Source organism: Ictidomys tridecemlineatus, chromosome 2 (genome assembly GCF_052094955.1).
Source record: "Ictidomys tridecemlineatus isolate mIctTri1 chromosome 2, mIctTri1.hap1, whole genome shotgun sequence".
Lineage (NCBI taxonomy): Eukaryota > Metazoa > Chordata > Mammalia > Rodentia > Sciuridae > Ictidomys > Ictidomys tridecemlineatus.
The window spans coordinates 213,447,797-213,475,699 of NC_135478.1; the positions used below are offsets into that span (position 1 = coordinate 213,447,797).

Consider the following 27,903-nt stretch of genomic DNA (forward strand, 5'->3'; position numbering starts at 1 on the left):
GAGAGAGAGAGAGAGAGAATTTTTTAGTATTTATTTTTTAGTTCTCTGCGGACACAACATCTTTGTTGGTATGTGGTGCTGAGGATCGAACCCGGGCCGCACGCATGCCAGGCAAGCACGCTACCGCTTGAGCCACATCCCCAGCCCGCTACATCTCATTATTAATGGCTCTCAAATCTTGCAATAATCTCCATTTACCAGATTTCTTTTTTTTTCTTTTTTTAAATGATAGCTTTATTGTTTTTTTATTTTTAAAGAGAGAGAGAGAGAATTTTAATATTTTTTTTTTTTAGTTTTCGGTGGACACAACATCTTTGTTTGTATGTTGTGCTGAGGATCGAACCCGGGCCGCACGCATGCCAGGCAAGCACGCTACCACTTGAGCCACATCCCCAGCCCTTGCCAGATTTCTTTTTGATGACAAAAATGGGAGTATTATGGGGAGATACAGAAGGTTGTATATGTCCTTCCGCTAATTGTTGTTTGACCAGATCATGGGCTGCTTGTATCTTTTCTTTAGTCAGGGGCCACTGAGGAACCCATACTGGTCTTTCTGATTTCCATGTAATTTTTATTGTCTGAGTGGCCCTTTCTGAAAATCCAACCCATGTCTGTCTGTTCCTTGTTCTATTTGTATTGGTGCTGCTATACCTTCTTCTTGTTTTTCTAATCTTTTTCCTTTCCTAAAACCTTGTCTAGTCATAATAGTGGGTGCATTTTGATTGATGTTATTTGTTAATGTCAAACCTAATTGATCTAGGACATCTCGTCCCCGTAAATTTACGGGAAGATGATCCAATACATGTGGCTGTATAGTTCCTTCACATCCTTCAGGATCCTTCCAATCTAATACCATTGCACTTCAGGAGCCACTTGTCAAAAGAAACGAACTTTATTTTTAGAACCACACAGGCCAAACAAAACAGCTCCTCAGAACAGCTCCTCAGGAAAAACCCTCAGAGCCCAACTGCCACCACCGGCTTCCCACAAGCCTCTCACACAAAACAAGCCTCACCACCTCCCACAATCCTCCTGCTCTTGAGGCCGATTGGCTGGGTCACATGGACGGAGCCAAAGAAGTCCCCCAATGAGCATCACCGCAGAGGAGCCAAACAGCTAGATGTTGCTGGGGCCGCTGTGAGCCAATCATCAGCTAGCAGTCTGAAAGTTTGCTGGCAGCTTGATGTTTGCTGGGGCCCTTTTGGCTGTGTCTCTCAACACGTGACAGTAGAAGCATTTTGACACATCATACACAAATGGGGCATAACTTCTCATTCTTCTGGTTGTACATGATGTAGAGTTACATAGGTCAAGTAACACACACACATAGGATAATAATGTCTGATTCATTCTACTACTATCATTCTTACCCCTCTCCTCCCCTCTGTCTAGTCCAAATTACCTCTTCTCCCCCTGCCTTATTGTGAATTAGCATGTGAATATAAGAGAAAACATTCAGCCTTTGGTTCTTTGGGACTGGCTTATTTTGCTTGGTGTAATATTCTCCAGTTGCATCTATTTACTGGCAAATGCCATAATTTCATTCTTCTTTATGGCTCAGTAATATTCCATCATGTACATATACCAATTCTTTATCTATTAATTTGTTGAAGGGCATCTAGGTTGGTTCCATAGTTTAGCTATTATGAATTGAACTGGGGCTGGGGATGTGGCTCAAGTGGTAGCGCACTCACCTGGCATGTGTGCGGCCCGGGTTCGATCCTCAGCACCACATACACACAAAGATGTTGTGTCCGTTGAAAACTAAAAAATAAATATTAAGAATTCTCTCTCTCTCTCTCTCTCTCTCTCTCTCTTAAAAAATGGCTGGGATCTAGGGAAATACGCTTAATTTACAAGATTTCTCAGCATGAAACTGGTGAATTCACATTAAGGTCCAAAGCTAAAATAAATAAATAATAAAGTGAGTGAAAATTAAAAAAAAAATTTTAAAAATGAATTGAGCTATTGATACTAATTGAGCAATTTATAATTGATGTGGCTGTGTCAATGTGGTATGCTGATTTTAAATGTTTTAGGTATAAACTGAAGAGTGGGATGACTGGATCAAATGGTGGTTCCATTCAAAGTTTTCTGAGGAATCTCCATACTGCTTTCCATAGGGATTGCACCAATTTACAGTCCTATCAGCAATGTATGAATGTACCTTTCCCCCTACAACCTCCAGCATTTATTGTTGCCTGTATTTTTGATGATTGCCATTCTGACTGGAATGAGATGAAACCTTAGTGTAATTTTGATTTGAATTTCTCTAATTGCTAGAGATGTTGAATATTTTCATATATTTGTTGATTGATTGTATTTCTTCTGTGAAGTGTCTGTTCAGTTCCTTTGCGCATTTATTGATGAGGTTATTTTTTTTTTTTTTTAGTGTTAAGTTTTTTAAGTTCTTTATATATCCCGGAGATTAATGCTCTGAGGTGTGTTTGGTAAATATGTTTTTTCCCATTTACAGCTGTAGGCTCTCTCATCACGTTATTGATTGTTTACAGTACAGAAGCATTTTAGTTTGATTCCATCCCACTTATTGGTTCTTGATTTTTACTTATTGCACTTTAAGAGTCTTGTTAAGGAAGTAAGTCCCTAAGCTGACATTGTGGAGACTTGTCAGCTCTTTTTATTTTTGAGATGAGGTGCCCTTAGTTGCTGAAGCTGGCCTCAAACAGAAGATCCTCCTGCCTCAGTCTCCTGTGTCCCTGTGATTATAGGGGTGCACCACCTGGTGAACGGTGCCTGTCACTTTTTTGAAGCGGGGTATTGTTCAAATTTTGTATACATTTGATAATTAATAAAAATTGTGACTTGTTATATGTAGCTAGTCAACACGATACAGTCAATTGAAGTCTTCCACTCCCCAAGACAGTAATGCAAGATTTAAGTTGAAATGCAGATAATGATTTGAATTTACGTCTAAGAGGGAGTCATTGTAATAACTAGTTTAAGAGTATCTTTTTCTATTTCCACCTACTTCTTCCATGCCACCTAACCAACTTCACGCACCACTTAATAAAACTACAAGTCCCAGGATGCACTGCACAGTTAACGTCAAGTCCAGGACCTCGCGTCTCTGAACGGGTTGCTCTTGCCCTATTTGAATGGGCATGGTTCTAGTGGAAACTGATGATTGTGACCCAGAGCCGATTTTGGAGTGTCTTGAACCGCCAGGTGGGCCGAGCGCGCCGTTTGGCAGGGGCGGCGTGGACACTTTCTGTTCAGGCATCGCCGCGGGCGGCCTCGCCCTTTCCGGGGTCCTCCATGCGGCAGGAGGGCTCCTCAGTGCGCCTGCAAGATGGCGACGCTGTTGGCGGTAAATTCAGGTAAGTGGGGCCGAGCAGGAGAGCGAGCGTGGGGCAGCGCGATGGTCGGTTGTGCAGGAGCGACCCGCGCTGTGCGGGTCCTGGGATTCCTGGTCCCCGCTGTGCGCGGTGCCTGCTTTGCCGCGGCTCTGGGCCTCGAGGCCCGCCCTCCCCAGTTTGAATGGCGCGCGTTGGCGCCGCGGCTCTAGCGCTGGAGTTGGGGTTTGAGCGTGGAGTCGGGAAGGCTTGGTTCTCAGTAACCACTTGTGCAGTCTGTCGCAGCCCCGGGCTGAGCCTGATTTCTCTCACCCCTCTCCATTAAGAACCTGCGGTCCAGATTTCGTCAGCATACGCGTCAAGTCCCTGGCAGCGAGGCCAGATGACCCGAGATGACTTTTAGCCCTGAGCCGAGGTGGGAACTCATCCCGAAGCGGGCGTCGGGGTCTCTTACAGGCTGCAGGGACTCCAGGTTCTGAAGTCCGCTGTCCAGAAGGTTGACGCTTAGGTGGTGCCGGGAGCTCGGCAAATTCCTCCCAGCTCAGCGGGCGTGGTGCAGCCCTAGATACTCGGGTGCCTTTGAATCAGTGGACCTTGGGGATGAAGTAGACTAGAAGATACTAAAGGAACTATGGGGGTTTTAGGGTGGTCGTCTTTTGGTAATTTCGAACCCCGCCCCCCTCCGGGGGGTGGGGCTGTTGAAAAGTGGGTGCATTTTGACAGTCACAATTCCTGAGATGCAGTACAGGCTTGTAAGGCAAGATTCCAAAAGAACTGAGCAGGGCAGAATGGTCCAGAAAACATTCAGAATGTTAATGCCTCGATTGAGACTTTCTTAACTATTAAGAGATTATCATTGCGGCAATCGCATGTAGGGAATGTCATTCAAGAGAACTAAGACATCTCTTTCCTGGGAGTATTTTCTGCAGTCTTTTGTTGTTACTGTTTGGTACAGTTCTACTTTCTTTTTTTTTTTTTTCCAGTTCTACTTTCACAGGACCATTACTTTTGGGAAGTTGTCTAACTATGAGTTTTGTAAATAAAACCATTTCAGAAATGCCCTAAGTTATTTTATAATAATGAGTTGTTATATTTATTGAGCACCTACATGCCCCAGAACTGGAATGAGTGTAATATTTGCATTACCTAATCTAATGTTCTTTATGACCCCTGGAGTAGCTTCTATGAAATTCCTCACTTTATGGATTTAGAAATGAGACTTTGAGTGGTTGACTAACTTCTCAAAGTTAAAACAGCTAAACCAGTCTTTTGAGCTTATGCTAGTGCATATTAGGGCCTAAGCACAACCTAATTGATCTTATGACAAACTTTTTATATTTATGAATTTGCCATTGAATTTACACGCTTAATATTGTAGATGCTGTCTTCTCACTAAATGTACACTTAAAAGCAAGGCTTCCATGTTATAACTCCTCCGGGGCTGTTGAATATGTTATAATTGTGGAAATGTCCACTTGTTTAGTATGTACCTTGATGGGGGAGGTAACTGGGGATTGAACTCAGGGGCACTCAACCACTGAGCCACGTCCCAAGTCCTTTTTTGTGTTGTATTTAGAAACAGGGTCTCACTGAGTTGCTTAGTTGTCTCACTTGCTGAGGTTGGCTTTGAACTCAGGATCTTCCTGCCTCAGCCTCCCAAACCACTGAGATTGTAAACCTTTGCCACCACGCCAGGCTTAGTATATTATCATCAAACATAAATCATTGAAGGAAAGCAAAAAGTAGTTTCCAAAAGTCGAAGAGTATACATTGTGTAATAAAGCTTTGTGACAGGAGTGTTTAATTCGCAACCAAAAAGGAAACACTTAAAGGCATGGAGTCCAGGAGAATATCTTTTATTTATTTATTTTAAAAATTTATTATTGTTATTTTGTTTTTGTGGTGCTAGAAATAGAACTCGGGGACTCATTCATGGTAGGCAAGCACATTGCCATTGAGCTACACTCCGGGCCCAAGAGAATATGGGAAAAAACAAAACAAAAACCATTTTAGGGCCAGGCACAGTGGTGCATGCCTGTAATCCCAGCAGCCTGGGAGGCTGAGGCAGGAAGATTGAGGGTTCAAAGCTAGCCTCAGCAAAAGTGAGGCACTAAGCAATTCAGTGAGAACCTGTCTCTAAATCAAATATAAAATGGGGCTGGGGATGTGGCTCAGTGGTTCAGTGCCCCTAAGTTCAATCCCTGGTTCCAAAGAAAGAAAGAAAGAAAGAAATCCTATTATGTGCTGCAACAAAAATGAATCTTGAGAACATTAAGTGAAATAAGAGGGTCACAAAAGACATATTGTTTAATTTCACTTATATAAACTATCTAAAATAACCAAACTCTTATAACAGAATATAGAATGGTGGTTGCCAGGGAATAGGAAAGAGAGAATGAGTTGTTTAATGGGTGTATAATTTCAGTTTTGCAAGACAGTGTAAATATACTTAACAAAAGATGGTATTCCATGTTGGTTCTTTTTTAATTACACACACACACACACACACACACACACACACAAGCAACTTAAAATTTGGAGAAGGGGAAAAAAAATGAGAATTCTAAAACTTATGCTTGAATTTCAGCTGTATGAGTCACTAGTATTGTGAGCTGTATCACCTGCAATGAGTAGACATACTAGCAGCTTAATATGTAAGCCACTATTAATGTCATTTGACAGTTCTTCTGGTCAGCCTTGTCAATACAGTAGTGACTGTTTCAGACCCTTTAAAGCCACTCCTCAAACCTTTAAATTCCAACCCCTATCTAGAGAAAGTAGAAGCCAACAGGTATGAATTCTTTTTCGTCTTCAAATCTAAAAATCTAAATGTATCTGCCTCCTTTTGAATCCGTTTCCTTCTGGCTTACCTAAGGTGAATCCCACTCAGATGTCCTTCTCCCTGTTATTTCTCTCTTGTATATTCACCTCTTGCTCTTTCTTCTCCACCAACTCCCTTCTCTAGGTTGATGTTATGCTTTGCTCTAATTACTGTCTCTTGCTCCTCTTCACAGTCACACCTTTGAAAAGATTTGTCAGTTTTCACTAACTCCATTTTCATATCTTCTATTCCTTCATCTGTTCTAGTCTGTTCTCATCCTCCTAAACTGCTCTCAGTAAAGGTAATATGTTAGATTTCATACAGTCTAACAGACATTTTAAATCTTCATCTTGCTTGATTGTTTAGAGTAAGCACCAAAATCCTCAGCATGGGCTAGGAAGTCCTATATAGCACGGCAGTGGCCTCCCTTGACAAATCCTTGTTGTCTGTTTCCAGCTCTCTTGGCCTTTTCTAGTTCTTTGACAGGGCAGTGTTCCCTCTTGCCTTGGGTCTCACTTGCTATCTCTTCCTGAAATGCATATCTTTACCTCTTATCCTCCAGAAAACTTCTACTTTTATTCTTCAGAATTCAGCCCAATGATCACTTCCTGAATCCTTCTCACCACTGTAGTTGGTTCATATCCCTCTATTATGTGCCTCTTGTCCTGGGTACCTTCCTTCATAGTACTTAACACAATTGGATATTACATTTATGCACGATCGTATGATTGATGTTTCTTCATTACACTATAAGATCATAGTACCTCATAGATGATGGATGAGTGAATAAAATTTGCTGGAGGTATCCCAAAATGTCAAGGAAAATAAAAATTTACACATTTAGTTGTTTAGGAAAGTTTATAACTCTTCTATTTTGTGTTGTACTGGGGATTGAACGCAGGATGCTCTACTATTAAATAAGCTCTATCCCCAGTTTTCATTATTATTATTATTTTAATTTGAGACAGGTCTAAGTTTCCCAAGTACTTCTGTCTCAGGCTCTAGAGTTACAAGTGATACCACTACACTTGGCTAATTTTAATTAGTAATCTATAAAAAATTCTTAAAATTGATCAAACTGAAGATAAATCTTTGTCATGGTTACCTTTGGTGATGTGTTGATATTAATGATGGACTAAATAGGCTAGTATATGTGATATGTGGTGTGTGTGTATGTGTATGTGTGTTTGATCTGTTATTGACTGCTTCCCCTGAAAAGGAGAAAGTGGAACTTTAAAGTTCACTGAGCTTATTATACCAATCATGTAAAATACAAGGGTATTTATTAGTTCTGCAGAGGTCCTATAATATATTTAATATTTTAAGAGTACAGAATTAACTTTTGTCAGCTCTTTATCAGATTTCTGGAATACTTGTAAGCCATGCTTTGTTTGCCTAGGGGTCTTTTTTCCCCCCAGTACTAGGATTGAAGCCAGTACTTTGTGTTCTACTACTGAACTATTCCTCTAGTCACTTTTTTTTTTTTTTTTTGATACTGGGGATTGATGCTACATCATCAGCTCTTTTTATTTTGAGACAGAGTCTCACTAAGTTGCTTAGGGCCTTGCTGAATTGTTGAGGCTGGCCCTGAATTTGTGGTCCTCCTGCCTCAGTCTCCCAAGTTACTGGGTTTAAACTGCAGCCGGTTTAGGATTATTTATCTTATTCAGTGAGATTCAACCTTTGATGATCCTTGATGAAGCTTAAGTATTTTTAGGTAAATGAATTTGGCTGAGTTTAGACAAATTTGCCTGTGCTTGTCTAGATGTGATATTAATCTCTTCACTTGCCATGCTATTTACCATGTATTTCTGACATACCTAAATTTGTCTTCTGAAACTTTTTCATTTTTCAAGTATTCTGCGTGGAGGCAGTGTAACCTGGTGGTTTGTGCACATTCTGAGGCCAGACTATCCAGTTCAATTCCTGCTTATCCGGTGTGATGTCCAGTGATTGTTTTGACTTTTCTGCCTCAGTTTCTATATTTGTGATATGGAGGAATATATGGGTTGACCTTATAGGGCACTATAAAATAAAAATACATGTAGAGAGCTTAGGGCTGTGCTTAGTAGCACATAGCAAAAGTTCAATAAGAATTACCCATTATTGGCTGGGTGTGGTGGTACACAACTATAATCTGAGCAATTCAGGAGGATTGCAAATTTGAGGCCAACTTTGGCAATTTATTGAGACCCTGTCTAAAAATAAATTATAAAAAGAATGGGATTGGCTCAGTAGTTGGTGTTGATAGAGTGCCCTTGGGTACAATTTTAGTACTACCACCAAAACAAAAAGAAATTTTTGTTATATTTCATAAGTCAAAATGTGATCCATTTTATGTGACTTTTAAGTATTTCATGTTTCTATGCTGTTTGTTTACTTATTTAATTTTGCAGTGTTAGAAGTTGATGCTGTTTTTTTAGAGCTCATATCTCACCCACAATTTAAAAATAAAGTACATTTTTTTCAGCTTCTTAAACAAATTTTTTATTTATTTGTTTTATAAAATCTGTGTTATTTTCCTATTCCTGCTTTTCTTTTGGATATTAGGAGGTGAGGAAAAGCACTTAAACTTTATTGAGTACCAATGACATGGCAGGCATTGTACTGTGTTTATCTCATTTAAAAACTTAAAAACCATGTAGCTCAGTGCAAGTGCTTCTGGTTTCAATCCCCAGTATCAATAAATAAATAAATAAATAAATAGCAAACAAATAAATAAATAAAAGAGAAAGGGTGTTCTGTGTATAGTTCAGTGTAGAATGCTTGCCTAGTTCATGTGAAGTACTTGGTTAGAATCCTTAGCATCACATAAAAACAAATAAAAATAAATACCAGAAAGCTATTTAAAAAAAAAAGTAAATTGATATGACTAAGAAAACAGTTTGGAAAATGTATTTTGCTACTTCTAGTGTAGGTGCGTATATATGTATATGAACATGACTATATGTATATAAATAAAACCATTAAAAACCCTTTGCAGCAGATGATACCTCTGGTTTACACATAAGGAAATCAAAGCTGAAAGAGTTTATTTTTTCACTCCAGGTCACATAGCTAATTTAAGACCTTAAGTTATATTCAGATTTAGTCAGAATTTATTTGAATTTATGTTAAGTTAGGAAACATGATGGTTATATTTTACCTAAGAATTCTCCTAACTTGATTTTATATCAATGTTTGGCTTGTATATAACCTCTTATATTAAAGAGTAGCCACGAATGTGACCAACTTGTTTGGATGGTAACCTCACATTATTTTCCAAATTGTATGTTTTTTTTCTTTGACGCTGGTTTTATTTATTCTTCTTCTTTTTTTTTCTTCAAGCTGCTAGTCTATGGGGTCCTTACAAAGACATTTGGCAAACAGTGGGAAATGCTCTTTGGAGAAGACAACCCGAAGCTATCCACCTTCTTGACATGATTTTGAAGAAACACAAACCTGACTTCATCTCATTGTTCAAAAATCCAGTAGGAAATTTTCCTCTTGAATTTTCTTTTTTCTCTTTTCTTTAAAGAATTGAAAGAGCAAGTAAGCTCTTAGTGCATGTAAATAAAATGTTACTTAAACTGTTCCAGTGATTCAAGTTTTTCTTGGAGTAACTATTGTCTTCTTTTTGTTCTCTATAGAAGTTACTGATGAGTTTATCTCCAGCTAAGAGTTAAACTTAATAATATTTGAAGTTAGGAAATTCATTATATTCCACAAATACTAGCTGCCTTAGAATTTCAGACCTATATTTATTAATATACCTCAGCCGTAAGATTATTTCCAGACACACTTTAGCATTTTAAGTGTTCATAGTGTTATGTAATTTTGTTAGCTAAACTAATTAATTCTAATGTATTATTATTCTCTGCATCTTGAAGTTCTTTGCAACTAGGAATAGAATATTTTGATGGAGGGGATTCAAATTTGAAAACTCTTTTTCTTCCTCTCTTTTTCCTCCCCCCTCCCTCACTCCCTTCCTTCCCTCCCTCCCTTCCATCCATCCTTCTTTCCTTCCATCCATCCTTCCATCCATCCATAGAAAAAGCCCTATCCTGGAGCCTGGGAGCCAGTTGAGCTGAGTTCCAGACTTGGGTCCATCACTATAGAGTTGTATGACCATAGACAAATTACCCGGATTATCTGGGTGTCAGTTTTCTTGTCTGTAATAGCAGAGCTGGGTGAAATGATTTATGTAGTCTTTTTTTCCCCTTCATTTAAAAATTTTTTTGTTTGTTCTAATTAGTTATATATGATAGTAGAATGCATCTTGACACATCATATATAAAAGGAGTACAACTTCTCATTCTTCTGGTTATACATGATGCAGAGTTACAAAGGTCATGTAATCATGTATACACATAGGGTAATAATATCTGATTCATTCTACTATCATTCCTTATGTAGCCTTTTCTAAGACCTAAAATTTTATGGTTTATGAGGTAATTCTGTGATGTATGTCCTTTGTTAAAATTTTTTTTTTTTTTTTTTTGAGGTGCTGGGGATTGAACCCAGGAGCACTTTACCACAGATTTACATCCCTACTATCACCCCCTTTTTAAAAAACTTCATTTTGAGATAGGGTCTTACAAAGTTGCTGAGGCTGGCCTCAAACTTGTGATCCTCCTTTATCAGTCTACTGAGTTACTGGGCTTATAGGCAAGTGCTGCCCGTGGCATTTGTTAAAAATCAAAGAATCTTTTTGGAAATAAAACTATATCTTATATTAATAAACTCTGCTAATAGTTTAATAATTCATATGTCCATTTATTATTTCCCATTTAAAAACCTTATGTTTTTATTAATTAGGTGTATATTTGGAAAAGTTCTTTAGAAACTTGAAAAATAGAATGCTGTTTGTGTGTTTTGTCTAAATTTTATAGTTCAGAGTTTAGCAGAGATAGTTTATTGAGAAGGTAGTATTAGAATTAAAAAGTTGAAGTATTGCAAAATGTTACTTCATAAAGATCTAATTCCAGACTATATTGGTTAATCTTGTTACAGTCTGCATTATCATGAATATACTTCTATAGGTAATGCTGTAGGCCCTTCTCTCCATTTACTATTTTCATTACTTGATTACAATTTTATCATTCTAGCCAAAAAATGTTCAACAGCATGAGAAGGTTCAGAAAGCCAGTACAGAGGGAGTCGCCATCCAGGGTCAACAGGGAACCCGGCTTCTTCCTGAACAGCTCATTAAAGAAGCTTTTATTCTCAGCAACCTTTTTGATATTGGGGAATTGGCAGCTGTTGAGCTTCTTCTTGCTGGTAGGTTGACATTTAACTGATATATTGATAAAGCAGTATAGAACTATTAAATTAGGCACTTAAAATTAAAGTATTACAATGTTTGAATTCTAAAATAATTTCCAAGGATGTGGTTTACTTGACAAAACCATATTCAAAATATTTCTTTTTGTTTACCTTTGATTAAAGGGAATAAGACTTCAACTTAGTGATCAGAGTTGTTAAATTCTTAAGATAATTAATTACACTTCATTACAGTAGGGTTTTACATGGTAATAATAGGTTGTTCTGGGTGTGATGGCACACACCTATAATCCCAGCAATTTGGGAGGATGAGGCTGGAGGGTTGCAAGTTTGTAGCCAGTCTCAACAATTTAGTGAAACCCTCAGCAACTTAGTAACCTCTTGTCTCAAAATAAGAAATAAAAAGGGTTGGGAATATAGCTCAGTGGTAATTTGCCTCTGGGTTCAATTTCCAATACAAGGGGGAAAAGAAAGAAGAAGAAATTTCATCTTCAGAGTTTTATAGCACAAAGCATTTATTGCCATAAAGGTAAGGTTACTTCTTTTTTTACAGGTTTTTGGATGAGGTGATTCAGAAAATGAATGACTAGGTCAAAAATAAGATAATTTCTATAATAATATTTGGAATAAAATAAGTTAGTGGGACATAGAAGGGGCAGGTTAGGGTAATTCTGTATCGCATACTTAATCACAGCTTCTTAGTTGATATTTGGCCTGCGACCCAGTGATGAGAAGGTGGCAGCCCCAACCTATTGGGGAAGGCTGTTCCAGGCAGACTAAGCAGTAGGTGTTTGAGGTATGAAGAAAAGGCCTGGTTAAGGGTAAAAATACCACTGGGCTTGAGTTTCATGAATGGGCAAGAGAGTTTTAGAGGATGAGGATACAGCGAGAATCAGATTGTGTTGGGTTTTGTAGGCTATGGGAGTTACTTGGATCTTATCTGATTCCAATGGGAAGTTGAAATATATATGATCCAGAATAACTGAGATTGGAATTTCTATAAAATGAGCAGGTTATTTTAATTATGACAGAGGAAATGTGAAGAAAATACACACATTTTGAACCAGTGTTTAATGTCTAAAAGTATCTTGTGTTTCTGGGCATGGTGGAATATGCCTGTAATCTCAGAGGCTCTGGAGGCTGAGGCAGGGGGATCACAAGTTCAAAGCCAGCCTCAGCAATGGCAAGGCACTAAGGAACTTACAAAATAGGGATGGGGATGTGGCTCAGTGGTTGTGTACCCCCCCCCCCTGAGTTCAATCCTAGTACCCTGCCCCGCCAAAAAAGTATCATGTGCCTACCAAAATTCTATTTGTTCTAAACTTCATTGAAAGAAGTATGATATTGAGAACGAGGCAGGTAGTTTTTCCTTCTGTGGGAAGGATGTTAACTGGACATGCTTTAGGTTTGAGTGTAACTCAGAACTTTCATTTAAGGAATATTTATTTTATATTTACCCTGTGTCAGGCCCTGTGATAAGATTCTAGCAATATGAAGATAAATAAAACTTCAACTAGTATAAAGGAGCATATAGTTTAGTCATGGAGAAATATGTGGAAACCATTTTGAAACAATTCAGTGCATGAATTCAAGTTTGTATGCAAACAAGTCCAGGTGTTGCAAAAATGTGGAATGAGGGACATTCAGGAAAGCAGAGGGCATCAAGCAGAAGATATCACCTGGAGGAGGGGAAAACAAAGTGATAAATTTAGGGAACTGAAGTGAGTGCAGAAGAGGAGTGATTGGGGTCGAGAAGAAAGGTAGGAGATGAACTGAAAGACTGTGGAATTCTTTTAAAGGGGAGAGTAGGCTAAAAGGCAGAGTGAGGGGCTGGGATTGTGGCTCAGCGGTAGAGCACATAAAAATAAAGGCATCGTGTTGTATCTGTCTACGCCTAAAAAAATATATATATATATATTTTTTTAGGTGTAGACAGATACATATAAAAGGCAGAGTGAACTTGTTGTATTTACTAAATTATTGTTGAATTTTCTTTTTTAGGAGAGCACCAACAGCCACATTTTCCTGGACTCACTAGAGGATTAGTAGCTGTTCTTTTATACTGGGATGGAAAACGGTGCATTGCAAATTCTCTGAAAGCCTTGATACAGTCCAGACGTGGAAAGACTTGGACTCTAGAACTAAGGTCTGTTTGCTTCTTGGGATTTCAGAGGTTAATTTGAGTTTACCTGAAGAATTATAATTTTAAAAGTAACAGAAATTTCCATTAGTTTTTACAGTTTCAGTAAAATATGTAGTATAAGCTAAGCTTAGTAACATAGTTATTTTGTAAACCAAATAAAACAAGCAGTTTAAACTTGCTTTATTTGGCTTACAAATAAAAGTAATTATCTGGGCGCTCTGGCACCTGCCTATATTACCAGTGGCTCAGGAGGCTGAGGCAAGAGGATCACAAGTTCAAAGCCAGCCTCAGCAATTTAACGAGGCCCTAAGCAACTTAATGAGATTATCTCAAAATGAAATATAAAAATGGCTAGGGATGTGGCTCAGTGGTTAAGCATCCCTGCGTTCAATCCCTGGTACCCAAAAGTAAAAAGGTAGGTTATAATTAATTCATCCTGGTTGTTTTCAGTAATATGTTATCAAAAGAGCTTTTGCTGTATCATTTATTATGAGGAAGTATAAGCATAATTGTTCAATATAGGTTTATTTCTTTTCATTACAGTCCAGAACTGGTTTCCATGACAACACGTTTTACAGATGAGCTGATGGAACAAGGATTGACTTATAAAGTCCTCACTCTGGTGTCACAGATTGATGTGAATAATGAATTTGAGAAACTACAACGAGAGAGAGGTTTGGGCAGTGAAAAACATCGCAAAGAGGCAAGATGAGAGGAATTTGTGGGTTCTTTGTATCAAATCTGGAACAGAGGAATCATGACAATTATAATACTTTTTTTTTTTTTTTAATTTTCGGCGGACACAACATTTTTGTTCGTATGTGGTGCTAAGGATCAAACCCAGGCCGCAGGCACGCCAGGCGAGCGCGCTACCGCTTGAGCCACATCCCCAGCCCAATTATAATACTTTTGACATAAGGCAAAAGAAAATTAATAATGCATTTCAAAATATGTAGTCAGCTCTATTCATTAGCATTGGTTTCAACTAGTTGTGCATGTACCATTCTATTATTTGTTCTGAAATGAGCTCTTCAAGGAATTGTTTACCTCCTATTTTTAAGGAATTTAAGTTTAAGGAATAAATAATAGGATTTATTCATAATTCCAGAAATAAGACTTTAGGATCACTTGGATTCAGATAGTTTTATTTTGTTATCTTTGACAAAATTTTGTAATATGATCATTTTTTAATATGATCAGGGTTCCTGTAATTTATTTATATTGATAATCATATGTTTTTATTTCTAGGTTTCTGATCTTATCAAGGAGTGCAGGCAGTCTCTGGCAGAAAGTCTTTTTGCCTGGGCATGCCAGTCACCATTAAGCAAAGATGATACTCTCCTCCTTATTGGACATTTAGAACGAGTGACAGTTGAGGCTAATGGCTCACTGGATGCAGTGAATTTGGCTCTTCTAATGGCACTTCTATATTGTTTTGATATCAGTTTTATAGAACAAAGCACAGAAGAACGAGATGGTATTGAATTTTATATGTTTTAGTATGTTTGTTTTTAAAAATGAGGTTTAAAATTGTGGAGAAAATATTCAAGAAAGGTAATATTTTAGCTACCAAAATACACAATTGCCTATTGTTTTTGTGTGTGCAGTTCAGCCTTATTTGAATGTTTAGATGTAAGATCATATTTACGACTCACATTCAGTGGCAGAGTGCATGGTTGACACATGAGAAAAGTTAGGGTCAGTTGCTGTGAGCAACAAAAAATACAGCTCCATTAGTTATTTCTACAGGATTGGTTTCTTTCCATATTTAGAGTGGACATGTTGAAGGAAGCATGTATATTAATACATGCTCATGAGTTGGTTTGATTGCTTCTTTACTACTTATTCACATTTTCAAACCTTTCAGGAAAACAGTTTGTTGACTATAATGTCAGTAGTATTTCATCTTTGCTGTTTGATTTTTTTTGTGAGATAAAAATTTTTGTAGACATTTTTCTTTCTTTTTTTTTTTTTTGTACCAGAGAATAAACCCAGGAGCATCTAACCATTGAGCCACATCCCCAGTCCTTTCTTAAATTTTTTATTTTGAGACAAGATTCCACTAAGTTGCCTAGGGCCTAAGTTGCTAAAGCTGGTTTTAAACTTTTGATCTTTCTGCCTCAGCCTCCCAGTCTGCTGGGATTAGAGGCATGTGTCACTGTGCCCAGCTGCATAAACCTTTTTGATTTTGAGGATTAGCATTTATTTACATTTTAGAATATATATGTAGAAAAAATGAGTGGCTCTAACTTTTTTTAAATTTTATATTATAAAAATTATTGAAAGTAGTGATATTAGAATTTAGAATTGGTTATCTGTTTTCTTTCATTTTTTTGTGTGTAAGTACTTAACAGTAGTATGTATGGTATGTCAGACATTAATATTAACTAGCCATAATTCTTTTTTGAATATACTCAGATGTTCTGAGTTCCAGACATTATATCTTTGTGTTAAAAGTGAAAATTCATTTATGTACTTTTTGGTAAAGTCATCTATTTTTATGTTTTCAGATATGATTCATCAGCTTCCACTGTTGACAGAAAGACAGTACATTGCAACAATTCACTCTCGTCTTCAGGATTCACAGCCTTGGAAATTACCTGGGCTGCAAGCCACTGTTAGACTTGCTTGGGCACTGGCATTGAGGGGAATATCCCAGCTACCTGATGTGACAGGTAAATTGTAGGTAATTTTATAATGAGAGACAGTGTATCAGTTAATGACATTTTGGGAGAAGTACTATCTTTTGACATAAATAAATATGAACATAAGTAGTCTATCTTTGGTCACTTTATAAAAAAATTATTAGCCAGGCATGGTAGCGCGTGCCTTTAGTCCCAGTGACTCAGGAAGCTGAGGCAGGAGGATCACAAGTTAAAGGCCAACCTCAGCAACTCAGGGAAGATCTTTGTAACTTAATGAGACCCTTTCTCAAAACAAAAATTTTTTAAAGGGCTGGGGATGTGGCTCATTGGTTAATAGCCCTTGTGTTTAATCCCTGGTACCAAAAATAATAATAATAAGGTATCCTTTAGACTTTAGGTAGGTAGCCTTTAGACTTTAACATTCATGTACAAACTCTTATTTTATAACTACAGATACTCTTTTCATTTATATGTCTTTATTTCATTACTTTTCTGACATAAAATTAACTTTGAAACTTCAAGTGGCTGTGATCATTAATCAAAGTCTTATACTATAATTTCCCATACCACATCTTAAGGGGCACTGTAGAATATGCTATCCTATTTTATAGTTTGCTTGAGAATAGTAGATAAGAATATGTTATGATTTATAGTTTTAAGTCCCAGATCTTTGGCTACTTAATCTCTTTGGTTTAATATTCTCGTTTTTTGTTGTTTTTTTAAAATAAATTTTAGTAATTAGGGCTATTAGATTGATGTGGGGGTGGGGTATTGAAATTAAACTCCTAAGCACATACTCTGCTACAGAGCTGTACTTCAGCCTCAAGAAATTGTAAACTATAAATGATGTTAATAATACTTAGCTAACATTAGTAACTTAAGTGTCAGTATCAATCATAATAAGAAATTAAGAGAGTATTTTGTTCTCATTGAGTTTAATGCTATGGGTAGAATGCAGATTTTATTTCAAAATATAAAATAAAGCATATATCCAAACAGAAAGCCATCTATTCTGATGGAGACTATCCTGGCTTCTATATATTCTTGACTTTTTTTCAAGGCAATGAAAGTGTACTTTCTATAACAGACTATCTGGTGTCTGTGACAGCCAAGCAGAATAAGTTACATAGCAGTTCTTTTCCAGTGCCAGATTGCCACAAAGTTACCTAACAATTTTATATTTAAAATTTAGAAGCAGTTACAAACAATAGTGTATCTTGTTAGAAAAATGCAGTACTACCTATGACATACTTTTAACAAAAATTTGAATCCATATCAAGTGTCTTTAGGTAGAACTACCAACTTTTAATACTAAAAATAAGAAGGAAAATAACCTATACCACTGGGATGCAGTCCCTAACCATTGTAGAAACTATGGGATAAAAGACAAAGAAAAAATAAAAACGATACATGGGGCTGGGGATATAGCTCAGCTGGTAAAGTGCTTGCCTTCCATGCATAAGACTCTGGATTCTATCCCCAGTTCCACAAAGAAAAAAAAAAAAAAGATGTATGGAAGCCTAGAAATGTATATGTTAACTGCAATATGTGGACTTTATTTGAATCCTTATTTAAAGCAAATAGACCATACAAAAGAAGCAAAGTAAAATCTTACATCACATTGATAATATAATTATAAATTTAGGGCTGAGGATGTGGCTCAAGTTGTAGAGCGCTCGCCTGGCGTGCGTGCAGCCCGGGTTCGATCCTCAGCACCACACACAAAGATGTTGTGTCCGCCGAAAACTAAAAAATAAATATTAAAAAATTCTTTCTCTCTCTCATCTCATCTCTCTCTCTCTTTAAAATAAATAAATAAATAAATAAATAAATAAATAAATTTAATCACTGCATATTTGACAGAGAAATTATTTTTTGAAGATATGATAATGGTTTTGTGTATGTATGTGTGTGTGTGTGTGTGTGTATACTGTTCATTTTGTTTGGGTTTTGTTTTTTTTTTCTTTCTCTATATTGGGAATTGAACCCAGGAATGCTTTATCACTGAGCTAAAATTGCCGAGGTTCTCAATAAATTGCTGAGACTGGCCACAAACTTGTGATCCTCCTGCTTCAGCCACCTACGTAACTGCAATTGCAGCCTTTACAGGCCTTACAGACATAGGCATACATCACCTCACCTGGATTTTTTCAGTATCTTATTGAGTTGTATAAAGAAATATTTAAATGTTGAAATGTTAAAATATTGAGATGTTTGTCTGAAATTTTCTTCAATGTGATATTGTTGAAGAGAGGAAATATAGCTGAAGTAAATTGATAATATTGAAATGAAATGATGGTCATGTTGAAGTTCATTATGTTTGTCTGTTTGTAGTAACTTAAATTTTCCAAATGTTAAAAATGTTGTAAGTAGGCCAGTTTATTGTAAAGATTTAGTTTTTCAGGTTTTGATCTTTACTCATTGGCTTGATGATTTTTTCCAAATGACCAGCACGATTTCATTGTTATTAAAGCCTTAGCATCATTTTTAATATTTTACTGTTTGGATAATAGGTCTCTGACTGTGTCAGTGTTATATTACACATGTCTAAATTAATTTTCATCACTTTTTTTATTATTATGAAGAGTATGTATTTTTATAGTATACTTTTTCAGTAATTCTTTGGAGTTTATGAGTTAGTTACAGTTATACATAATCTCATTTTAGTAAGTATAGCACACGATAGAAGGTTGGGAAGGTATCTGAAATTTGAACCATCAGCAGACCATTATGAGGTATTATATCTTGAGTTAATGACTTTTTCCCAATGTTTTTGTTTCTAAATATGTTTCTAGCTCTGGCTGAATTCACAGAAGCAGATGAAGCAATGGCAGAGCTCGCAGTTGCTGACAATGTTTTCCTTTTCCTTACTGAGTCTGTAGTAGTGTCAGAAAACTTCTATCAGGAAGAATTTTATATTCGTAGAACCCATAATCTCATTACAGATTTCCTTGCACTCATGCCAATGAAGGTAAGAAAAGCAATATAAAATGAGTAAAATGTAGTGAATGAATTTTGTAATTCATTGTACTGATGAATTAGCTTGTTTTTTTTTTTTTTTTTGGAAACTAAAAAACTCTTGTAAGATAGACTAAGAAATTTTTTTTTTTTTTTTTTTGGCATTTCTGGAGGTTGATCTCAGGGCTGCTCTCTAATGCATGCAGCAATATCCCCAGCACTTTCTTTTGTTTTGAGACAGGGTCTCACTAAATTGACCAGGCTAGCCTCAAACTTGCAGTCTTTGTTAGCCTCCTGAGTTGCTGGGATTATGGGAGTGTGCGACCTTGTCTAGTGCTCGTATAGACTAAAATTTGAACATGGTGTGTTGTAACTGTAGTTATGACTCATGAAAATGAAATAAAAGAGTCACCATTAGTCAAAAATAAACCATTAAGAAGGGATAGTTGACACTGAAAATGGTTTATAAGGAGAAAGTAGACAACTTCATTTTTATAATGATTTGGAAGAGGCACAGTGAGTAATCTCATAGATAATTGTTAAGACTCTTGATCATGTGTAAATGGGCCTCAGGATGTAAACAAGTAAAGTAATGGATTTAAGAAGCTTTAATGCAGTGTCAACTTTTGAATAGATGGTTTGAGCTGTAACCTTGATCCAAAAAAGAGTTGTTGGAGCCATTTCTGACAGTTCCTTATTTTCTGTTTGCCATTTTGTGCTTAAGAAGTCATCAAAATGGTGGCAGAAAGTAAATATATGTATATTTTAAAACTGTCCCTTTGTATGTTAAAAAGAAAGCACCCCAGAGATTCTACACTTAAAATACATATTGGATTTCTAATACCATACCTTTTAGAAAACATAAAGCAAATGGAAAAATTACCAAGAATGACAAAAACAGGGACTGGAGTTGTGGATCAGTAGTAGAGCCCTTGCCTAGCATGCACATGTGAGGCATTGGATTCAATCCTCAGCACCACATAAAAAATAAATAAAATAAAGGTATTGTGTCCATTAAAAAAAAAAAAAGTGGCACAAACAGTCAAGGAGTGAAGTGTTTATTCATTACTTAATAAATCCAGTGTTCACTGTTTCTCCTGTGATGCAGGTACCATGCTTAGGTATACTGAGGAAGACACATAAAGCTGGGGGTATGCTAAGTGGTGTAACACATGAAGAAGACCCTGGGTTCAATCCCCAGCACTAAGGGAAAAAAAAAGTAGGAAATTATTCCCTGTCAACAAAGAATTTATAGTCTAATTCATGAGATAAGATAGATACAAAAAAAAAATAGATTGTAACAATAAGAGGTGCAGATAGTAAATTACAATGGTAAGGAATAGAATAGAGTATACCTAACAGATAATCTAAACGACAGTAACATCAAAGGACTTGATAGGTACCATCAAGTCCTTTTAGTGGTAACCTGTCAATCCTTTCATTTATATTTGTGGAATCCTTAGAAGGGTTAAGGTTTAAAATTATCTCCTAATTAGTAACCCAAATGAGTCTGATTATGAAAAGATGAAGGTTGAGAAGAATTTTGATAGAAGAATCATAAGTGGTGTGTAATAAGGTAAACACTGAATTTACATAATGTTGGGATACTGGAATTTCTTTAATATCTATAGAACTACTTAGATTATGTATTTTTTTTTTGTGAGGGAGCTTTGGCAGTTTGTAGCTGTCAGTAAATTTGTCTGTTTCAGGGCTGGGGCTGAGGCTCAGTGGTAGAGCTACGTTCCCCTAGCATGTGTGAGGCTCTGGTTTGAGCCTCTGCACCACATAAAAATAAATAAAATAAAGATATTGTGTCAAGCTACAACTAAAAAAAAATTTTTTAAATTTGTCTATTTCATTCAAATTCCCAAGTTGATTAGCAGAAAGTTATTCCTAACGTACTCTATTGTATTTTTTGTTTCTATAAGATCTGTAGTGATATTTCCTTTAATTCCTGATATCGGTAATTTGTGCCTTCTCCCATTCTTAATGAACCTGGTAGAGGTTTATAATCTTAACTGGCCTTTCTAATGAATTAGCTTTTGGCCTAATTTGTTGTCTTATTTCAGCTCTTTTTTTTTTTTTTTTTTTTTTTGCTCTTGCTTTGGGTTTATTTTTTTTAATTTTTTTAACTTTTTTGAATTTTTTTAGTATTTATTCTTTAGATTTCTGCGGACACAACATCTTTGTTTGTATGTGGTGCTGAGGATCGAACCCAGGCCGCACGCATGCCAGGAGAGCGCACTACCACTTGAGACACATCCCCAGCCCTTTGCTTTGGGTTTATTTTGCCCTTTTCCTTTTAGTTTCTTAAGGTAGAAGCTTAGATTATTGATTTGAAACATTTTCCCCCAATATAAACTTTTTTTTAGTACTATAAATTTGTCTCTAGTAATTGCTTTAGCTGTGCCACACAAATTTTAACAATTTGCATTTTTTTGTTTGTTTGTTTCAGTTTCAATATATTTTCTAAAATATCCTGAGTATTTATATAGAAGTATGTTGTGTAATTTTCCACGTTTGGAGGACTTCCCAGTTATTTTTCTGTCGCTAGTTTTTAATTTAGTTATGTTTTGGTAGGAGAACATTGTAATTTTTCAATTATGTTGACATTTGTTTTATGGCTCAAAATATGGCCTATCTTGATATATGCTCTGTGTACACCTGAAAGGAATATATGTTCTACTGTTCTGTGGAATGTTCCACAAACATCAATTAGGTTAAGTTGCTTGTTACTGTCGTTCAAGTCTTTCAGATCCTTACTGAGTTTCTCTGTACTTGTTCTATTGAACATTGAAAAAAGACTATTGGAATCTCCAGGTACATATAATTGTGGATTCATCAAGCTGTTTTGTTTTTGTTGTTGTTAAGAAGTAATTTGTTACTTCGGTGGGTATTTAGTTTACACAAATGTAAACAAAAGCAGGGCTATAATAATCTTTACAGCATGTTGGGAAATGAGCAGGACTACATTTGCTTGTTATAATTACTGTAGTGTTGTTATTGGTGGTTAGTATTTAGTTCCAGGGATGCTAAGTGTCTTGAATGTTCTGGATAATCCATCCCAGTGAAGAAGTATTCTACCTGAAATGTCAGTAGTGGCCCCATTGGGAAAACACTGGGTTAAACTCAACTTCTAAGCAGTCTAAAATTCTTTGAAGTGTTAAGGTATTAGAAATTACAGGTAGTAATGTTGTAATAAATTTCCTTGCATACTTCTTCATGTCACTGAAGTAGAATAGATACTTTTTAAAGTTTTTCTGGTATATAATCACTTCAAGATAATTGTCTAATATCCTGATTTCAATATTATTATTCCATAAATAAGAAGTTCATATTAATCTAATAAATTTAATAGGTGAAACAGCTGAGGAACCGGGCAGATGAAGATGCTCGAATAATTCACATGAGTATGCAGATGGGTAATGAACCACCCATTTCTCTCAGAAGAGATCTAGAACACTTAATGCTCCTGGTAAGCCACTAATTATATTGAGTACTTTGTCATCTCTTTGTCCCTTCCTTATATTTTTCCTTACTTTAGAAAATTTCAGCTATCGTACTTTAAATCCACAAGTGAAATCAATACTATTGTATATTCTTATTTAAAGCATTTTTTTTTATTATAAGCATTTCCCACAGTCTTTGCTTATTCATTGCAGATTGGTGAACTATATAAAAAAAATCTTTTTCATTTGGAGCTTGCCCTAGAATATTGGTGTCCCTCAGAGCCTCTGCAGACTCCCACCATCATGGGCTCTTATCTGGGGGTGGCTCATCAGCGACCCCCTCAACGCCAGGTGAGTCTTTAAGGCTTTCTACTTTTATACTCTGGTGTGGTAATTGGGAGTTTTGAAAATATGAAAGATGTTACTCTTGATGTTGCTATTTAATACAAAAGACCTCTAGTGTTAATTTTTAGAAATTTATACTTTTCCTTTATTTGGGGAAGTTTAAAACCATTAAATTCAAGTTCTAATCATTTTACAGGTTGTGTGTTAAATGCTTAGAGGCTAAAAAGGCAAGTCTCATCATTATTTTATTAGTATTTTAGTCTCTCCTCCAAAGGTGCAACAGTAATCAATATACATGATTTTAATCAAGTTTTAGGAGTAGGAGAGATACAAATATCAAGGAGCAAGGCTTAAAATTTTTAAAAAATTATTTTAATTTAGTTGTTGTTGAACCTTTATTTTATTTATTTTATATGATGTGCTGACAATCAAACCCAGTGCCTCACAACCCCAGCCCTTAGAAGTTTTAATTGATGACAACATGCCTATGATAACTATTGGTGACATAGACAAGAGTTCTTTTTCCATCCTATATTGTCTAAAGTGTGAAGTACAGAAGTAAATAAAATGGATTGCCATGTCAGGATTTGTCTTTTGGGGATTTTTGGAGTAGAAGCTTTTATGCTGTATATATTTTTATTTTTCTCTGCAGTCTGGGATCAGATGCTTTCTTTTATTTTATTGTATTTCTTGTGTTGTTTCAGTTTTTCCCCATTTGAAAAATGTTTCAGAGAAGGATGTATTAAAACCTTTTAAAGATTAAAATTTTTTTTCAATTAAAAATTTCAAACATTTGGAAGATAATTATAATGAATACTTAACATCTTAATTTCACATTTTATGTTAACATTTTGCCATGTTTGCTTTATCTACTCCCATTATTTCTAACACTTATTTTGCTGGGATTTTTTAAAGGAAATTATAGTCTATATCACATTTCACTCCTTAATAGTAAGTAGGATCTGTCTTAAAAATAAGGATATTTTCCTATGTCATTATAAAACCTTGTTATACCTAACGCATTTAATATAATTTCTCAGATATCTATACATTTTCAGTGTAGTTCCAACTAATGAGTCTGAATTAATATTTTTAGTCATAGGTTTTAAATATAAGCAAGTAGAAAGGGGAAACTAATAAAGAAGCTTAATACAGCAGGAGTATAGGAGCATGGTTTTGGTGGGAACACAATAGTTGTATGTTTAGGTTACTGTCAAAATAATTACTGATTGCTTGGTTTTCATACTAATGCAGTTGGCATTTAGGAACTTTGAGTTCTAAAAGTATACCTTTGAATTTGCTGGTTAATTTTGGATTAGTAAATTTCTTCAGATGTTTTACATATTTAAAAATGGTGTTTAGGGGCTGGGGCTGGGACTCCACTGGCGGTAGTACACTTGTCTGGCATGTGTAAGGCACTGGGTTCGATTCTCAGCACTATGTATAAATAAATAGGGGTCTATCAACAACTATAAAAACAAATTTTTTTTTTAAAGGGTGTATAGTCACGCAGTTTTTGTGAAACACGCCTACAATCATAGCAACTACATAAGCTGAAGCAGGATGATAGTAAATTTGACTCCAGCCTAGGAAACTTAGTATGACCCTTTCTCAAAATAAAAAATAATTTTTTAAAAAAAGGTCTGGGATGGGCTGGGGTTGTAGCCCAGTGCAAAGTGCTTGCCTAGTATTGCTGATGCACTGGGTTCAATCCTCAGCATCACATAAAATTAACAAATAAAATAGGCATTCTGTCCATCTACAACTACAAAAAAAAAAAAAAAAAAGGTCTGGGAGTATAGCTTGGTAGTTGCGTGTCCTTGGGCTCAATATTCAAGATTTTTTTTTTCTTTTTTTTTTTTTTTTTTGGTACTGTGAGTTGAACCTAGGGGTGCTTAACCACTGAGTCACATCCCTAATCCATTTTAATATGTATATTTTAAGAGACAGGGTCTTGCTAAGTTGCTGAGGCTGGCTTTGAACTTGCAATTCTCCTGCCTCACCCTCCCAAACTTCTGGGAGTTCAATATTCAGTTCTGCAAAAAAAGAAAAAAATATGTCTAGTCTTATATTGTAACATTGAGATGTTTGGGGGGGGGAAATGCACTTTATTTTCACAAAAATATTCTTTAATTGCATTAAATTGCTGATGACAAGCTTAAAAAACTATTTTCATAAATAGAATACCAATTTTGTCTTTTGCAAGGGTAAAATCAGAAAACTGGTTTTAGTTTATGTAGTCTTTATTAGCTAGTCCATGTTGCATTATAGTTAATATATGCTTTACTTTAACTATTTTTTTTTCTGTGTTTCAGGTTGTCTTGTCAAAGTTTGTTAGGCAAATGGGTGACCTTTTGCCTCCAACTATTTATATTCCCTATTTGAAAATGCTCCAGGGATTGGCCAATGGCCCTCAGTGTGCACACTACTGTTTTAGCCTTCTCAAAGTCAATGGTAGTAGTCATGGTAAGGAAATTGGATGTTGATTAAGTTTGTTGTTACACTCTTGAGTTTGGTATCCCACTGCTTAGTAAAGAAGGTTGGTTATTTTTGCTGGATTTCTCCAAAGATGTAAGTTATCCTTATGACAACAGAGGACAGACAAGAAGCATGCTGGTGACACACTGATTATGGTCTCACAGATTTGGGAATTTTGTCATTCTCATTTATAGGTACAGTTCAGGTTAACAAATCAGAATAAGTGTAATATTTCAAGAACATAACTGATATACAAAGAAAAATACATTCCCTTTCCACATCTATTTTCTTTTTTTATTTTCAAAAATACTTGTTTTTCTAAAGTTTTCTCTTGACCCTCTCCCAGTTTTCTCACTTCATTTTTAGACTAGGTCTGGTTAAATCAAAAACACTGGAAAAGAGATAGTAGGGCTGGGAACGTGGCTCAGGTGGTAGCGCGCTCGTCCGGCATGCGTGCGGCCCGGTTTCGATCCTCAGCACCACATACCAACAAAGATGTTGTGTCCGCCAAGAACTAAGAAATAAATATTAAAAATTCTCTCTCTTTCTCTCTCCTCTCTCACTCTCTCAAAAAAAAAAAAAGAGAGAGATAGTAGACATCTGGTTTGTCAGGTAGATATTATTTTCATTTTTAAATGTGAAGAAGCTGAGGTTTAGAGATGTAAAATAATTTACCCAAGGTGACAGGTCATTGGGGAGCCATGATTAGAACTGAGAGCTGCCTGTCAGATCTACTTTGTCAGGGCCTCCTTGTTCTATATCCTATACTCTTGCCCCTACCGTTGTACACTAGGGGCAAAATATACAAAATAGCATAATTTACAAATCTTGAATGTAATCACCTTTCTTTGGGAATTCAAGCTTAATATTTGTGGGTTATTTTGTGGTGGAAAGCAGTCCTGAATAGCTATATGACAGCACAGAACTCTTGTGGGTTTAAGCAGGTAACTGATATGCAAAATAATTAATATTTACATGGATATTATCCCATTCTTAGCCCTTAGGAAAAATTAATTCAAAATTCTAGTTTTAGAGGTGTGTTACCCCTTTTTCAACATACTACTTACCTGGAACAAGATTGCCTTTGTGTTATGACAAAGACAAAGTTTATTGTTTTAAATTAATTTTGTTTCCATTTCTAAGCAAATGAATAGAGGTTTTTGAAAAAATATTCTGTACCACCTTTCTTTACAGTTGAAAATATTCAGGGAGCAGGTGGTAGTCCTGTTTCCTGGGAGCATTTCTTTCACTCCTTAATGCTTTACCATGAACATCTCCGAAAGGATCTTCCAAGTGCAGATAGTGTCCAGTACCGTCACCTTCCTTCACGTGGCATCACCCAGAAGGAGCAAGATGGGTTGATTGCTTTTTTGCAGCTCACATCTACCATTATTACTTGGGTAGGTAACCAACCTACAGCATAAGTTTACTTATATTCTAGAACAGTAATATTTTAAGGGGTCAAACGTTTTCTCTTAATTCTTACCCATGTGAGTGATAAATTTAGCACAATATAGCATTCTGCCTTTAAGCTTTTTCTTTTCTTGTCCTGGTAGAGGGTATAAATTGTGGTAACCTTGTTTATTGGAATAATCTTGGTATGAAAATAATATCCTGAACCTGAACCAGAGTGGCATGTAAGAATGAGTTTTAGGTATGCATCCTTCTAGAAGGTTTTCTAGCACAAATGTAGTGATAATATGTATACATACATTGAGAATAACTTTAATTGAAAAGAAAGGCGATTTACGGAATTATTATTTTTTATCCCCATAACAAAGCATTTTACTAGCTACAATCAGACTTATCTCCATAATATTATTTTCCAACTTCTAGAGCAAAGTTAAGTGCTCAGGCTGATGTTTTCTCTGGAGGAAAGGAATAGTATCTTCTAGCTTTTTGGTTTTTCTAATCATGATTAATATTATTAAATGTCAAAACGTCAAGTTAGTAATTTATATTATTGAAAATGAAGAGATAACTTGATACTATATATGTCTATTTTTTCCTCTGAAAAAGACAAGTATTTATTCATTCATGCGTGATATTACACTATAATATGTTTTTCCAGAGAGGATTTAAAATGCTGAGATGATATTTATAAGACCCTAGCAGACCATTTATCTCTGTAGTATTATTTTCCATACTTGGATCATCAAAAGTAGTTCTTCATAGGCTGCTTCTTCTCTGTTCTTTACATTGACCGTACTATCAATTTGATTTGATCCACTGGTAGACTTCAAGCATACATGTTAGGCTTATCTTTGTTTAGTATGTATTAAATCTGTCAAGGCTCTGTATAAATGCTAGCAGTTAAGTGATTGCTGGTTATTTTCCTTTCTTAGCTTTTAAAAATGGAAAGCTGAACTTGGGGATGTACCTCTGTAAATTCCAGCCTAGTGGGGAAGCTGAGGCAGGTGAATCACTTGAGTTTAGGAATTAGAGATCAGCATGGGCAACTTTAGAGTGTCTAAAGTAAAATTGAGAC

General features: G+C 35.9%; 1 protein-coding gene across 3 annotated transcripts in view; it reads left to right on the forward strand.

The window, feature by feature from the left end:
• Nucleotides 1-3,150: 3,150 nt before the first annotated feature.
• Nucleotides 3,151-27,903, forward strand: part of Nup205 (nucleoporin 205) — a 69,005-nt gene continuing 44,252 nt past the window's right edge. Inside the window, exons 1-13 of one of the 3 annotated variants that reach the window (XM_078040578.1) lie at nucleotides 3,272-3,338; nucleotides 3,641-3,729; nucleotides 9,463-9,605; nucleotides 11,223-11,394; nucleotides 13,399-13,543; nucleotides 14,084-14,243; nucleotides 14,789-15,017; nucleotides 16,051-16,215; nucleotides 18,981-19,156; nucleotides 22,502-22,618; nucleotides 22,806-22,943; nucleotides 25,253-25,403; nucleotides 26,610-26,815. In XM_078040578.1, the coding sequence (XP_077896704.1) occupies nucleotides 9,555-9,605; nucleotides 11,223-11,394; nucleotides 13,399-13,543; nucleotides 14,084-14,243; nucleotides 14,789-15,017; nucleotides 16,051-16,215; nucleotides 18,981-19,156; nucleotides 22,502-22,618; nucleotides 22,806-22,943; nucleotides 25,253-25,403; nucleotides 26,610-26,815 (1,710 nt within the window). In that variant the 5' untranslated portion in view covers nucleotides 3,272-3,338; nucleotides 3,641-3,729; nucleotides 9,463-9,554. Of the gene's footprint in view, nucleotides 3,339-3,640; nucleotides 3,730-9,462; nucleotides 9,606-11,222; nucleotides 11,395-13,398; nucleotides 13,544-14,083; nucleotides 14,244-14,788; nucleotides 15,018-16,050; nucleotides 16,216-18,980; nucleotides 19,157-22,501; nucleotides 22,619-22,805; nucleotides 22,944-25,252; nucleotides 25,404-26,609; nucleotides 26,816-27,903 lie in introns of all 3 variants that reach the window. The other 2 variants (XR_013435429.1, XM_005332403.4) reach the window with 2 other exon arrangements.